At 34.6% G+C, this 13914-nt stretch overlaps 1 protein-coding gene and 1 long non-coding RNA gene across 5 annotated transcripts in view; one reads left to right on the forward strand and one right to left on the reverse strand.

Moving 5' to 3' along the window:
* The first annotated feature begins 207 nt into the window (after positions 1-207).
* On the forward strand, positions 208-11379 carry LOC131522856 (uncharacterized). Its single transcript, XR_009266660.1, has 3 exons — positions 208-259; positions 10869-10960; positions 11302-11379. It is a non-coding gene; the product is annotated as an uncharacterized LOC131522856 (long non-coding RNA).
* ktn1 (kinectin 1) overlaps positions 2739-13914 on the reverse strand; it is a 36278-nt gene continuing 25102 nt past the window's right edge. The window contains exons 22-36 of one of the 4 annotated variants that reach the window (XM_058748671.1): positions 13319-13388; positions 13143-13183; positions 12950-13040; positions 11333-11419; positions 9306-9395; positions 9057-9155; positions 8843-8932; positions 8632-8724; positions 7603-7671; positions 7392-7475; positions 6707-6790; positions 5391-5474; positions 5208-5297; positions 3839-3949; positions 2739-3555 (exon numbers count right to left, since the gene is read on the reverse strand). In XM_058748671.1, coding sequence (XP_058604654.1) covers positions 3517-3555; positions 3839-3949; positions 5208-5297; positions 5391-5474; positions 6707-6790; positions 7392-7475; positions 7603-7671; positions 8632-8724; positions 8843-8932; positions 9057-9155; positions 9306-9395; positions 11333-11419; positions 12950-13040; positions 13143-13183; positions 13319-13388 — 1222 coding nt within the window. In that variant the 3' untranslated portion in view covers positions 2739-3516. The remainder of the gene's footprint in view (positions 3556-3838; positions 3950-5207; positions 5298-5390; positions 5475-6706; positions 6791-7391; positions 7476-7602; positions 7672-8631; positions 8725-8842; positions 8933-9056; positions 9156-9305; positions 9396-11332; positions 11420-12949; positions 13041-13142; positions 13184-13318; positions 13389-13914) is intronic. The other 3 variants (XM_058748673.1, XM_058748674.1, XM_058748672.1) reach the window with 3 other exon arrangements.

The following is a 13914-nucleotide window of genomic DNA, read 5'->3' on the forward strand; positions in this document are numbered from 1 at the left end:
CTGAATTAAGCACTAGTAAAATAATTACAATACATTATAATATTTAATGTGAGACCACTATCGATATCACTTTTTAAACAAAATATATCTGTTGCACAGTATTGGTGTCATTTCCACCACAACACTGTACTGTCCCTTTAAAAGTTTGTGTGAAAGATTGTTTAGGTGGTTTCCATGGAAATGTTTAGTGACATCAGAGCACATGTTGGACATGGAGGGAATTTAAATTTTCATCAACAACATATGAAGAAAAATCAAGGTAAATATTGCTTGATCAGTTAATATATTTATTCTACGTCATTTCCAAACATGCTGTACCTTCAAGTGTGTTTTTAAAAAGCTAAAAAGTTTAAGTTAAATAAGAGTATTTCGCATACATGAAATACTAAGTATTAATTCAAAGCTAATCAGTGAAGCTATCTTCCATTTTTTCACAAAACAAAACTACAGAAATGTAATTTCCACCACACTGCCTCTGTGGTGGAAATGACATTTATGGTTACAAAGTACAATTGATATGTTTAATGACTTTGTGTGATGAGTTTAAGACTTTTTCTAATAAATATCTCTGCTGTTTCTCTACATTCACATTAATTCATTGTCATTTCCACAACACCCTGTCATTTCCATCACCACATATTTTTAAAAAATATTTAAAAAGTTCTCATCACACATTAAAAATGTATCCAAGTTATTTATTTTCTAATAAGCTCTTACCCAAACCAATATTAAATTTCTGAGTGTGACAGGTGTACAGTTCAGCATTTGGTCCTGAGGGCAGTTAATTTATCTCATTGACAAATGTATGATTATTGTACATTGTGGAAAATCTGGTAAAACTAGTTCCAAAAATGATCTTAGACAATTCTTGAGTGGCATAAGTTATTCTATATTTAAATAACAGCTGTATATTGAGATTATATATTATATATTAAAATATATTAAAATAGAAAGTAGTTATTTTTAAATATATTTCACAATGTTGCCGTTTTTACTGTTTTTTGTTTTTGTTTAAATAAGTGCAGCATTGGTGAGCATGAGACTTATTTAAAAAATATTGCAAAATCTTAATAACCACAAACTTGTGTGTACATGTAATATTTATTTTAAATAGGCTGATTTGTGCAAGTCAATTTATTTAAACTGATTGTTGAAAGTTTAAATAGATTGTGTTATGTTCTGTAATTGCCGTTAATAAATCTGTCAGAAAAAAATGCGCTACAATTTCACCTTTAGGGGTACAACAACCTGGCAACCTTTTACAAAAAGTAACCACAGTATTTGTAGTAAAAATGCAGTAACCACAAATTTACCATGGTAATAATAATAATACATTTTAGTACTTATGTAACACCATGTTTATTTTTCTTGAGGTACCCTCAAAGGTACACCTTATCTAAGCTTAAAGCATGCATACTTGTATGGTACTAATATGCTCCCTTTTAGGGGTATAGGTGCACCTTTGAGATTACTGCCCCAGTAAACGGCTAAAATACAATTTTAGTATTTTATTTCTGACAGTGTAATCAAAAAAAGGCCTATGTAAAAAAAAAATCATGGCTTTAAAATCTAACATTAAGTGAGTATAATTACTGATTATAAAAGATCAGTTTAGAGGTATCGGTATCAACGATACTGGGCTTGAAAATATCGGTATCAGATCGAAAATAAAATAAGACGCATCGCCCATCCCTACATGTCACCTCGCGGGCAGTCTTATATGAGGCTGATTAAGTAGATGCTAATTATAAAATATTGATCATTTAAAAAGTAGTAATGAAGTCTGATATTACAACTATTGACTGTTTTGATCTGTCATAGACATGAGCTACATCGTGAGAAATGATGGGAATGTGTATTTTGCAATCACTTATATTATGAAACAGCCTTAATGAGTTCTTTCCACCTGGATTCCCATCCAGATGACTGCTAGTAAGACACTTATTAAATTACGACTGCCCCCTGCTGTAGTGTACGACTCATTACATACACACTTTCTGAAAACTACAACCAGAATGTCAAATCACATCTATGCAAACCTCAAAATAAAACATCCCATTCAAAGCTAAATGTTTAAAAATAAATATATACAGTACCCTTTAAAGTTTTTGGCAGTGGCCAAATCAATGGGTTATTAGCAATGGTCAATAGTATTATTTTAAATAAATCGCTTAATATGCAGCAAAGATGCATTAAGTGACAGTAGAGTTTTACACTGTAACCAAAAAAAAAAAAAAGCAATGCTGTTCTTCTGAACTTTCTACTTATCAAAGACTCCTGATAAAAAAAAGTATCAGTTTCCACAAAAATATTAATCAGCATTTTCAACATTGCAAATAGTAAATGTTTCTTGAGAAGCAAATTGGCATATTAAAATGATTTTTGAAGCATCATATGACACTGAAGACTGGACAAATTATGCTGAAATTTCCATGCCATCACAGGAATAAATAACATTTTAAATATACTAAAATAGAAAGCAGTTATTTAAAATTGTAACAATATTTCACAATATTACTTTTCTTAGCATATTTTTTAATAATTCAAATAATAAACAAATCATATTATTCATTAAAATTATATCAGCCAAATTTGTAAGTGATGTTAGTTTGTTTTAAAATGAACTTTTTCCTCCTTAAACTGTAGCCTTTTAATATTGCACCATCAAATAGCTTATTATTATTATTATGCTTTATAATTCAAAGATAGGACTCTTAAGAAATAAAGGCCAGACTGCATTTTTAATCAAGCATCCCTTTTATTACCGGTCACCTGTTTTACAAAAAATGAAATCTCAGTGTTAATGAAATTAGCAACAGTATAGAGTGTGATGATAACAGATGAGGAGGATGCCTCTGTCTGAGCAGCACTTAAAGAATTGCTTGCAGTGGTGTTTAGCACAGAATTAACCCGTCTTTCACCCACGATACCGTAATATGTCCCTCATTACAACAGGCCCCCAGGAAAACAAATACTAAATTGAGCATAATTAGTCAGGAAAAGCATTTACTGGTTTAAAATGGATCTCTTGCATGTGCCTCTGAGTTTAAGGGTTTCAAGACGAGCTGAAAACACAAAGTGAGTGTCAGTAGATCCTAACAGTTAATTTATTTTTAAAACAACACAAATATCCTCAACGCACTTTATACGAAAGGATAAAAACCTCTCTGGTCAAAGAGAGCTAACAAATAGTAGTATTCAAAGTATTTGGACTGAAAAAGGGTCAAATGAAACGTCAACAAGTTTAACCGTCTCGTCTATAGGATGCCTTTGCTCTGTACGTCTAGTGAATATGAGGAATGCCACGGTAGAGGAGTCGACACCGCTTTAGAAAGGATCCGGTTCACTGAGTGCACGTCGTCAGGGGACCCCAGACTGGAGTGTGATGGGATGGTAGATTGGTTTAACTGGAGATCACATGGTAGATCAGGTGCAGTAAACGGGGCTGGAATCTGACGGTGGCTTATTCTGGTATGACGTCATGTGGCTTTATGAGAGCACACTTCCTCGGTTTCATTACAGTTTATAATTAGAGTATAATTTATCACCGTCATCCTGAAACAAAAAGACAATAAGGCACTTGTTTATCATAACTGGGAACTAACATTAGCAAGGAGAGTGGCCCACAGAAAGCTTAATGAATTTGCAGCAATCAGATTCATTGGAAATTCATTTCCTGTAAATATTTATAATGCTTTTATATTATGTAAGAAAAAGCATATATAGGCTAAAAAGCCAAGTGTAAAATGTGTAACACTGGTAGTATTTTTTAAATGCTGTTTAACTACAGTGATTTGATCTAAGAAACACACAGAAAATACAAAAAAGGGGATCCTACCCTTTCATTTCCCTTGGTAAGCTGTCTGTTGACAGACTGAAGCAGTTCTTGTAGTTCCTGTACTGTCTGATTCAACCCTGCAGTCATCTTCTCCTTACGGTCAATCTCCTCCTAAGAACACGAGTCAACAGATTGCAGAAGTCAGTCAGACATTTTTAAAATGTGTCACAATTTTCAAAAGACTAAACCCAATAATCACGCTTGCAGTGTTATTTTAGTATCCTTGGAATACTGAGTTTTTATTAATATTTTTATTCCTGTTAATAGTTGTTTTTATATAGCTGTATAGTTTTATTATATATTGTATTTAGTTATATATTTTTTATTAATATTGATTTCAGTTTTAGTTTGAACTAAATGGTTACATCAAGTTAAACTCGATTAAAATGATAAATGTTGCCTTGGAAAGGTTTTTATATTTTATCCTTACATATGTAATAATATTTTTATTACATTAAATGTCTTTACGGTTTTCATTATAGTTCACTATAAAACCCAGTACAATACAGCTTGCTTTTCTCAGCCATTTTGCAATAAACTTCAAACTGTCATTTTCATTAATGTTGAGTTCAGCCACAGTCACTGATATTTAAGAAAACAACAGTGCTCATATAATAGACACACACACACACACACTACTGTGCAAATGTTTTAGGCCATTAGTATTTTCAGCAGCTAAAAATGGTTTTAAATCAGTTATTTCTATCTTTTGCCGTAGTGTCAGTAGGAAATATCAGTTTACATTTCCAAACATTCATTTGCCATTAGTTGTAATAATCAGTGAGATTTTTGTTTGCACAAAGAGTCTGACAACAGCCAGATATCTGACCATCATCCAGTCTGTCTGGAATCACATGAAGAAACAGAGCAAACTGAGACGGACTCAATCCAGAAGAACAACGTCTCCAAGATGCTTCAAGAAAATAAAATCTACTTCTTGAAAGCATCCTAATTTTACAGCATTTTTATATAAGTGCCTAAAACTTTTAATAGTACTGTAGTTTTGCAGGTAGGTCTCTTGAAGCATCTTGGAGACGTTGACAGTTCTTCTGGATTTAGTCGGTCTTCGTTCTGTTTTTTCATGTCATTCCAGACGGATGGGATGAGGTACTAAATACTAATGGCCTAAGATGTTTGCAGTCTTTCTCTCTCTCTATCATAGAAAATGTATGCAACCCTATAAAACAATGGTATTTAAACTTATGATCATTATAAAGTGTAATTAAGTCAGTTCTCCTCAGATTCACACTGGTGTCCGAGTGCAGTATCCACAGGTGAAGTTCATCTCATTAACCCACTCTCACCTGACAAGCAAAAACTGTCCACGTGTTAAACAGTATATTGTTTTGTAAGCTAACACACTTCTCACCGTTTGCGTGAGGCTGCTGGTCTCTATCAGGTCAGCTTGGCCTGTTTCTTTAACGATTTCTGCCTGAATCAACTCCAGAGACTGCTGAGCCTGATCAGGTGACACGACAGAAAATAACTTTATAACAAACAAGCTTCTTAATCACTTAACAGTTTTAAAATGTGGACGCGTCGCAAGCTTTACCTTATAAAGGTCTCCAGCAACTTTCTGTCGCTCACTCTCCTCCGTCTCAAGCTTACACAACGTCACAGTCAGCTGGGTCTTAAGCTGAAGAAAAAGCCAAGTCAAATATCACTTTACTGACAAGTAAATGGAGAGTTCATTTACTCGCCTCCAACTCTTTCAAAACCTGTATGACTTACTTTCTTCTGTGGAACACAAAAGGAGATATGTTTGCAGTAAAGTTTTGGATACGATAATAGCTACTTCAAAAGCATGGAAATGGACATTTAAATTGTGGAAATTTAAGTTTCCTTCACAAAAGGGGTAAAGAAGGTGATGTCTAAATGTCAAAAACACACAAAACACTGAGGATTTGACAGTAGTTCAGAGAATAAAAAGTTATAGAACAGACAATGGACAACATTTGATTCTAGAATAAAAAAACAAACCACCACACTACTGTTCATAAGTTTAAAGTTGATAAGAGATTTTAATGTTTTGAAAGAATTGCCTTATGCTCACCAAGGCTGCATTTAGTTGATCCAAAAACACAGTAAAATCATTAATATTGTGAAACATTTTTACAATTTAAAATAAGTGTCTCACATTTTGCACATTGTAATTTACTCCTGTGATGCAAAGCTGAATTTTTGGCATCATTACTTCTGTCTTCAATGTCAAATGATCCTTCAGAAATTAACATTTTAGTGGAAACCATGTTCCTTTTTTTCTATCGATGCACAGAAAGTACAAAAGGACAGCATTTATTTAAAATATAAATATATATATTTTTGTAAATGCAAATGTATTAACTGTCACTTTTGATCAATTTAATGCATCCTTGCCAAACAAGAGTGTAAAAAAAAAAAAGTCAAACTTTTAAACAGTAGTGTGTAGTGCATGTAACAGACAAAAGCCGAGCTGTTACGAATGTGCGTGCGCTTGTGCCTGCAGTTCCAAGTTTTAAGCAAAGGTGGCAGTAAGTTAAACTGTGACCGCAGAGAAAACAGAGTAAGACATTAGATGACAGATTAACACATCATAACTTTGGCAAGGTGTATCTGTCATCTCTAATATTTCACATGATCAGGACATTAAAATCTCTTGTCAAGAACAGCATTTATTGTAAAATTAACTGCAATTTATGATGCTGTTTTGTCGTCGCTGGAGCACGACAGTGTTATTATTGGAAAATGAATTCACTACAGCTGAATAAATGTTTAGAAATTAGAGATAACAGATAGCAAGCCCTTGCCGTAGAAGTCCAGGCCCCCACCCATGTGAGCTCAAGAGGAGAAAGGGAAAGCTACTTCAGTTTAACCAGGGGGACGTCTTACCAAATTCAACTGCTCATTCTGCCTGATGGCCTCGGTGTACGAGCCATCGAGTTTGCTTTGCAACTCGGTCAAGAGATCTTTGAGCTGAAATGAAGTTTGAGATGTTTAAGGAAGGAGTGGGGCTGAGATACTGGGTGCTGGTTTCGGAGGATGGTGTCTTAGTTTAATACAGTATATAAGGGACGTCCAGTGTAATATCCAACACGTCCATGGAAGATCAACCTTGTTGGGTTTGGTGAAAGTCATCCAGGTCTAGGCAACGGATTTATGAGATTTATAAATATAGGACATGTTCCCTGAGAAACATCCAGGCAAGTTTAGCATCAGTGATAACCACAGAAAATAATTTTGACTCCCTTACAATGGAAGTAGCTGTGGCAATATTTAAACCCTCTACTTCGCAGGAAGGAACGAGTCAAAATTTCTCTCTCTGGTAATCGACAGCATGCTGCAAATGCATAAAGCTTAACACGTTGAACCCGGAACATTCCCTTTAAGAAGTTCTTTCCTCAGTCGAGACAATAAAAGACGCATAGATGCCAACCCTTCAACAGATTTTAGTTTAGCTGCTACAATCTTACATGTTAGACATTTAAAAACGACAACCACAAGCAACAAACTAAAACATAAAAGAGCGAGAGACAGAGGTATAAGCATGCAGTAAGGCGTTAGTATTTGTGCTTACCTCTCTGACCTCTGACACATAGGTGGCGCTCTCACGCTCCGCTCTCTCCAGTTCAGCCTCCAGGTGCTGTTTGTCTCTTCTTAGCTACGATATATAAATTGCAAAGCAGTATTCAAAGGGATACTCTTCAGCCCAGTGCTGTTTTGTTTTTCAAATGTAAGGTGTAAGTTGTACTGTGCTACAGAGCTGTTCAAACTGAAAGCAAACTCACACTCTCCACATCTCCATCTGAGCTCAGTCTGTCCACTTCCTGTTCCAGTGCGATTAGCCTCTGAGTCATCTAAACACGAAAGCAAAACATTTTTATTTTGCAGCCTAACTTGGTGAATCTTACAAAAACACTAGGTCTTAGGCTCCAAAATACATTAGAAAAAAAGACATTTCGCATAAAGAAAATAGGTGATATGACTATTATATTCAGGATAATTAAGCACATTTTCACCTCAAATTTTCATTACCATTATGTGCCTAGATGATTTTGAGTTCACACTAAATGGTTATTTACCTTAAAAATTTTTGTTTTTACTGTACTACTATGATATATTGTACTATTACTAATACTATATAATACAGCATACATTATAAATTTAATAATATTTTATATAAGAAATCATAAAATTATATATCAAATTCATATGCAATATGCTACCATTGAAAAGTTTGGGGTCTGCGAGTTTTTTTTGTTGTTTTTTTTAAAGAAATTCATATTTTTATTCAGCAGTGATGCACTAAATTAGTCAAAAGACTGTTTAAAAAACAAAAACTAAAAAAATTAAAAATTCACAATAGCGTTCAAAATATTGCTGTTTTTACTGTAGTTTTGATCAAATAAATTGATAAGCATAAGAAAGTTCTCTCATAAACATTAAAAAAAAAAGTTTAACACCACCAAACTTTAAATAAAAAAAAATAAAAAAATGAAGAACTCTTATTGTATTGGAACTCTTATTGGTTATATAATAATAATAATAATAATAATATTATTATTATAGGAGAGTCAAACACACATGGCAATGCAATGAATCTGACAGTGATTCAGTGCATCAAATACAGAATGTAATGATTGAGTAAAATAATACCTCTAATGATGCATTGCAGGATTTAGCAGAGAATCACAATCACTGAATCATTGTCAGAGCAAACATTTTTGGATTAAACCTAACTATAAATTGTCTACAATGTCAAAGGAGTGGTGTAGATATGAGGAAAACCGATGTAGTGTGTTTGTTTTTTTACCAACCTCTCTGAGATCAGCCTGTGACTGCTCCAACTTCTCCCTCCAGCACGTCTCCTCCTGCTCCACACTGCTCTGTAGCCGCTGCAGGATTCCTTCCTGTGCACCCAACACCAACACCGTCACTACACAACCCTCAGCCCACTGCTGCTAACATACTGTCATTGTCACACATTTCAGTTTTTAAAATCGCATACAGATGCCATGAACAACTCACCGTCTCTGCTAGCACTTTCTTGTACGTCTCACAATCTTTCTGTAGAACTTTCTGGGCCTCCTCAGCCTCTCTCAACTTTTCTGCTAAAGCCTGCCCAAAAAAAACAAATCTTGAAGTCTTCTGAAATGTTCGTGCACCCAATTCCTAAGATTCATAAAGTACTGGAATTGGTTCATTAGACAATGTCTCTGGAAGGTTTACAGTGCTTCTGTACCTGGGCATCTCCAGCTCCTGACGCAGGGGCAGAGGTCACTTCTCCAGCCGAGCTCTCTCTCACAGACGTCTCAAACTTCTGTAGCCACTGCTGGTGGTTCTGCACAATCAGAACGTACATTTACATTAGAGGATTATGCAAACATGCACAGATGTGAATCCTGATTCAGTTTATTAGGATGGGGAGGTGAAATAAATTGCTTTTGTGTGTGTGTGTGTGTGTGTGTGTGTGTGTGTGTGTATTGTGCACCTGGTCAGTGGGCAGTGGCACATGCGGCAGGAATCTGTGCAGCAATGCTCGGCATTCGGCCTCCGCTGACTCCAGCACTGTCTGATGCTCCTGTGGAAAAACACAGATCAAACACTCATATCAAACTGCTTAAAAGGTGCTCCAATTACATTTCATAGTTCAGTTGAAAACCACTCTGTGCTTTTATCAATTTCACTCATTTCTACTATAAACCAAATGTACTCTCGCATATATGCACATAAATGAAATATTCAACTGTTTTGAATAACATTCAGCACTAATCCCTGACTGACTAAAGTTAAACTTCCTGTTCTGTGAATTTTGACTGTAAATTAAACCTTTTCACCACAAAACTTTTCAAACCTCTACTCATCAACACAAACAAATAAGAAAACATCTAAAAGCCAGCACTAGATCAGGATATTTCAGGACAATGGCTCACAAGATCATTTTTGTTTTAAGACAATTGTAAAACACCATGTATATGAAAAGAAACATAAATAAGTAAATAAATACAAAATTAAAAATAAGGTTTAAAAAAGGAAAAAAGTAACTTTTAAGTATAATCAAGTAAATCAAGATATTTAAAGGGATAGTTCCCTTAAAAATGAAAACAGTCATGATTTATTTACCCTCATGTTGTTCATTCTTCTGCAGAACAAAAAGGTAGATATGTTGAAGACCAGTTTATTTCATAAACCTATCTTTTATGTTCCACAAAACAAAGTCATAAAGGTTGGGAACAACATAGGTAGTAGCCTAAATTATGACAATTTTCATTTTTCTTTGAATTAACCCTTTAATCAGGAAAAAAGGAGTTTATATCCATTGGCAACTGACTGGACTGTGATTAGTCAACTGTTACACACCAGAATGGATCCAGATGGAATACAAATTAATCTATCCTCCCAAGTTATCGCATTTTGATTAGAAAAAGATCAGAATTTCTTTGGAAATTTTTCTTCACAATAAGGCTTTGAATGTGCAATAATAAAACAAAAAAGGGTTAATTTTGACTTCAGGTTGGCTTTGAAGGCCAAATAATAAAACGTTTTTTTGGAACGTATTAATTGAGCAGATCCACAGAAGAGTAGGAGCATAAGAACATAACAGAAATCTGGCGAATGCTGAGTTTGTCCAGCAGGTGCAGGCTGGGATTGGTACAGCTGGAGATGACAGCAGATGTCCGCACACTGGACAGTACATGCTGTCCACTCGACTAGTGACAGCAGGCCGAGCCACAGCAGAATTACTCATGATGTAAGCAGGGTTAGTTATAGCTACAGGACCGTTTATAGAGTCACTGGTTACTCTATGCCGTTATGCCTCGCTACATTTAGATGACCGCTCAACCCCATGAAGGGGCAGGAGTTTCTGATTACTGACAGGTCTACACACCTGGCAGGAGGAAAGAGATGGTGAGACCTTAAAATGTGTCGGGAAAGGGAAAAATGGGAAGGATCAAACCAATAAAGAGAGAACAAGATCTCCAAAAAAAAAAAAGTCATTCTGTGTGCCTTCAGACAGGGCCATTTTCTTCCTGACTTGCTTTTTTCATGACAGTTCTTTGGAATGATTGTGATAAGACTGAAATGGGTGCCAACTGAATAGTGGAAATCAGGTGGTGATCAGCATGCTGGGAAAGAGGAAATCAGGTGAGGTCAAATGACACAATGGACATGAAATGATTCCTAATCTAATAAAAAAATAATAATAATAATAATAATAATTGCTGCACACTCATTTCAGGTGTCTTGTTTAAAATAATTTTGAAAAAACAAAAACAAAGTAGAATTTAAAAACAAACAGCAAGATTCAGCCAAAATTTGGGAGCAAATTTCAAAGCAAGTTTGCAGATTTATACAGCATAGTGCATTAGTAGCATGCAGTTATGAAATGAGTATGCAGCCATTCATGAGGAAGTTAATAAGGAATGAGAACTTCACTGGTCAATAAATGGCAGAGGCTTATTGGAGATGCTTTGATTTGACTCTAGAGTGAAGTAGTTTGGGAGTTGTGGTGCGAACCTTGGCGCTCTTGACGAGTTTTCCCTGAAGTATGGTCTCGGTGGCTGACAGCGCCTCCATAGCGCTCCAGTTTTTCTCCCGGAGCTCCTAGTCAGTTTCAGAGAAACACCACTTTCAGTTCAGCCTACACTCTTGATTGTCCCATTCATTTTGCCATTTATAGAACAATGTATGCAGTCCAAAGCACAACCTGGGCACTTCCCTGTACCATTGTTTTACATCGACATTGAAGGTTCACAAAATCATTTCTAGTCTAGAAGCAATAGCCTTACCATTTTGAAGGGTTAACAAATGTTCAAAAATTGAAAATTTAAATTCCCCCAATGACCAAAATCATCCTGCAACTCAAAAATTACAAGAATAAAGAGAGAGAGAACAAGAAGAAAAAAAAAAAAGAAAGAAAAAAAAAGACACTGTAGAATGTTCAGCTAAAAAATGATGGAACAAATGCAAGATATGAAAAAATGAACTAAAAGAAAAAAAGAAAAAAAAAAAATTCTGAGCTGATGTACTTCTAGACCATCTAAACCACTGTAAATCAACAATATTTGAACCCAAAAACAAGAACCCAGAATTTTCCAGTTGTTCATGATTTTCTGGATTGGGATTAAGGCTAAGGATTTTTAAAATCACAATTTCTACTACATAAAATATTTTAGACTATGGCATAACAAGAAAAATATATTTTTCTAAAATGTATTAAAAATGCCCATGGAGACAGTATTAATTTATTTATTTTAATGTTTCAATTAAGAAGTTCAAGTATGTATGTATTTGTATACATGCATATATGGATACACACATCATAAGTTTGCTACATCCCCTTGTTTGAGAACCAGTGATTCAAACAGACTTCCCATTGCTTCTCTATATTTTTCTTTCATACTATATCAGCTGTGATTGTGTGATTAAGTCAAACAATTAGATTTCTTAAAGGTGTATTTGATCATTTTTTGTTTTTGTGGCCAATGCAACATTGATCTCAAGACTTTACACTGACACCTATGGATGCACAAAAAAAAAAAAAGTTACCATTGTAGGAATGCAGAATGCTTTTTTTTTTTTTTTTTAACAAAAATGTTCCACAATGTAGAGTGTTATCAAGATATCTCAAAATGCTTCCTCCATGATGGGGGACCACACGTATGTAAAGGGGAGCTTTTACTGATAATCTCATGTGAGTGTACTACATTTTCTGGGACAAAAGTCTCACCTGAATATAAGGGGCACTGAGTCAAAGAAAAACCTAATGCACAATTTTAAACATTATATTTAATATAATAATAATAATATTATTATTATTATTATTATATTTTAAACGTTTTAAAGAACTTTAAAAGTGTTTTTAATTTAGTGCACCTTCTTTGCAGTCACTAGTACCCTTAAAATTACTACTAAACACACTTAAAACATCCAATAACATTTGTAAGAAACATTTCTCAAAGGTTCAGGGATTACACAGCATCTGGTCAAGACTATAGAGCTGCCATTCAAATTCAAGTCACCTGCTTTACATGCTCATTCGCATGTGCATTAGGCATGAAAAGCTAAAGCTTGGCTTCTGCTCCCTCTTCTACAGGTAAAGAGCTGCTCAAGGCTCAATCTCACTTAACTTACATTGTTCTTCTTACGATGAAGCTCCACTGATTCCCTCAACTCAAGCAGCTCTTCCTGAAGGTCAGACAGCCTCTGGTCCTTCTCTGCCAGCCTGAAGAAAGACACATAGCAGAATGTGTGTATTATGGATAAGCCTTTATTATACTGTTACAGATGATCAACTTATAAAAAAAAAATTGAATATGAATCTTACGCTGTTAATAATTCCGGGCTGGGAACTGTTGAAACAGTTTGCTTTGGGGAAAAAGAGACCAATTATTACATCAAACTGAATGTCGAAACATTTCCCTGAAGTAAATCTAATGTTTTACATTGATAGTTTGTTGTAGTTGTTTATTGCATCTGAAATTAATTTCCCAGCACTCTCACCTGCTGCTGCTGAACTTCCTTCTCAAGTTCTCTCTGCAGTCTCTCAACATCCTGATCCTTGGCCGTTAACCTACAGTATACACATAAGCATTATTGATCTGTACTCAGCATTTATTTTTTCTGGGAAGCTCCAAAAGAATCTTGTACAATATAATAACTGTATGGTGCCAAATTGTGGCCAAAAGATTAGAGAAAAATATGCAATTTGGTAAAAGCTATAATTGGCATCACAAACATTTTTGTAAATGTAATGTTAAAATGAACTGTAATTTCATTTCAGGAACTGACTAATGGAACTGAATTTGAGAACAGCTTTGGGAATTCTGGGTGATATGGCTAAAAATATTAAAAGTCACAGTCATTTTTTTCTATATCATTCCGTATCATCCAGATTTTTGTTTCATACCATTAACAGAAGGAAATGCATTCCATATGTTTGTTAGACCTTGAAAACAAATGTAAAACATAACATTGTTTGTTTATAAGTAAATTCTAATTTGGGCTCCATAAAATCATCAAACCCAAATTTTGTGCTTTATGTTAGTTCTGTTTTAACACAAATTTATCATCAATAATGGTGTATAATTAAATTTAAT

The sequence above is a fragment of the Onychostoma macrolepis genome, chromosome 17, assembly GCF_012432095.1.
Source record: "Onychostoma macrolepis isolate SWU-2019 chromosome 17, ASM1243209v1, whole genome shotgun sequence".
Taxonomy (NCBI): domain Eukaryota; kingdom Metazoa; phylum Chordata; class Actinopteri; order Cypriniformes; family Cyprinidae; genus Onychostoma; species Onychostoma macrolepis.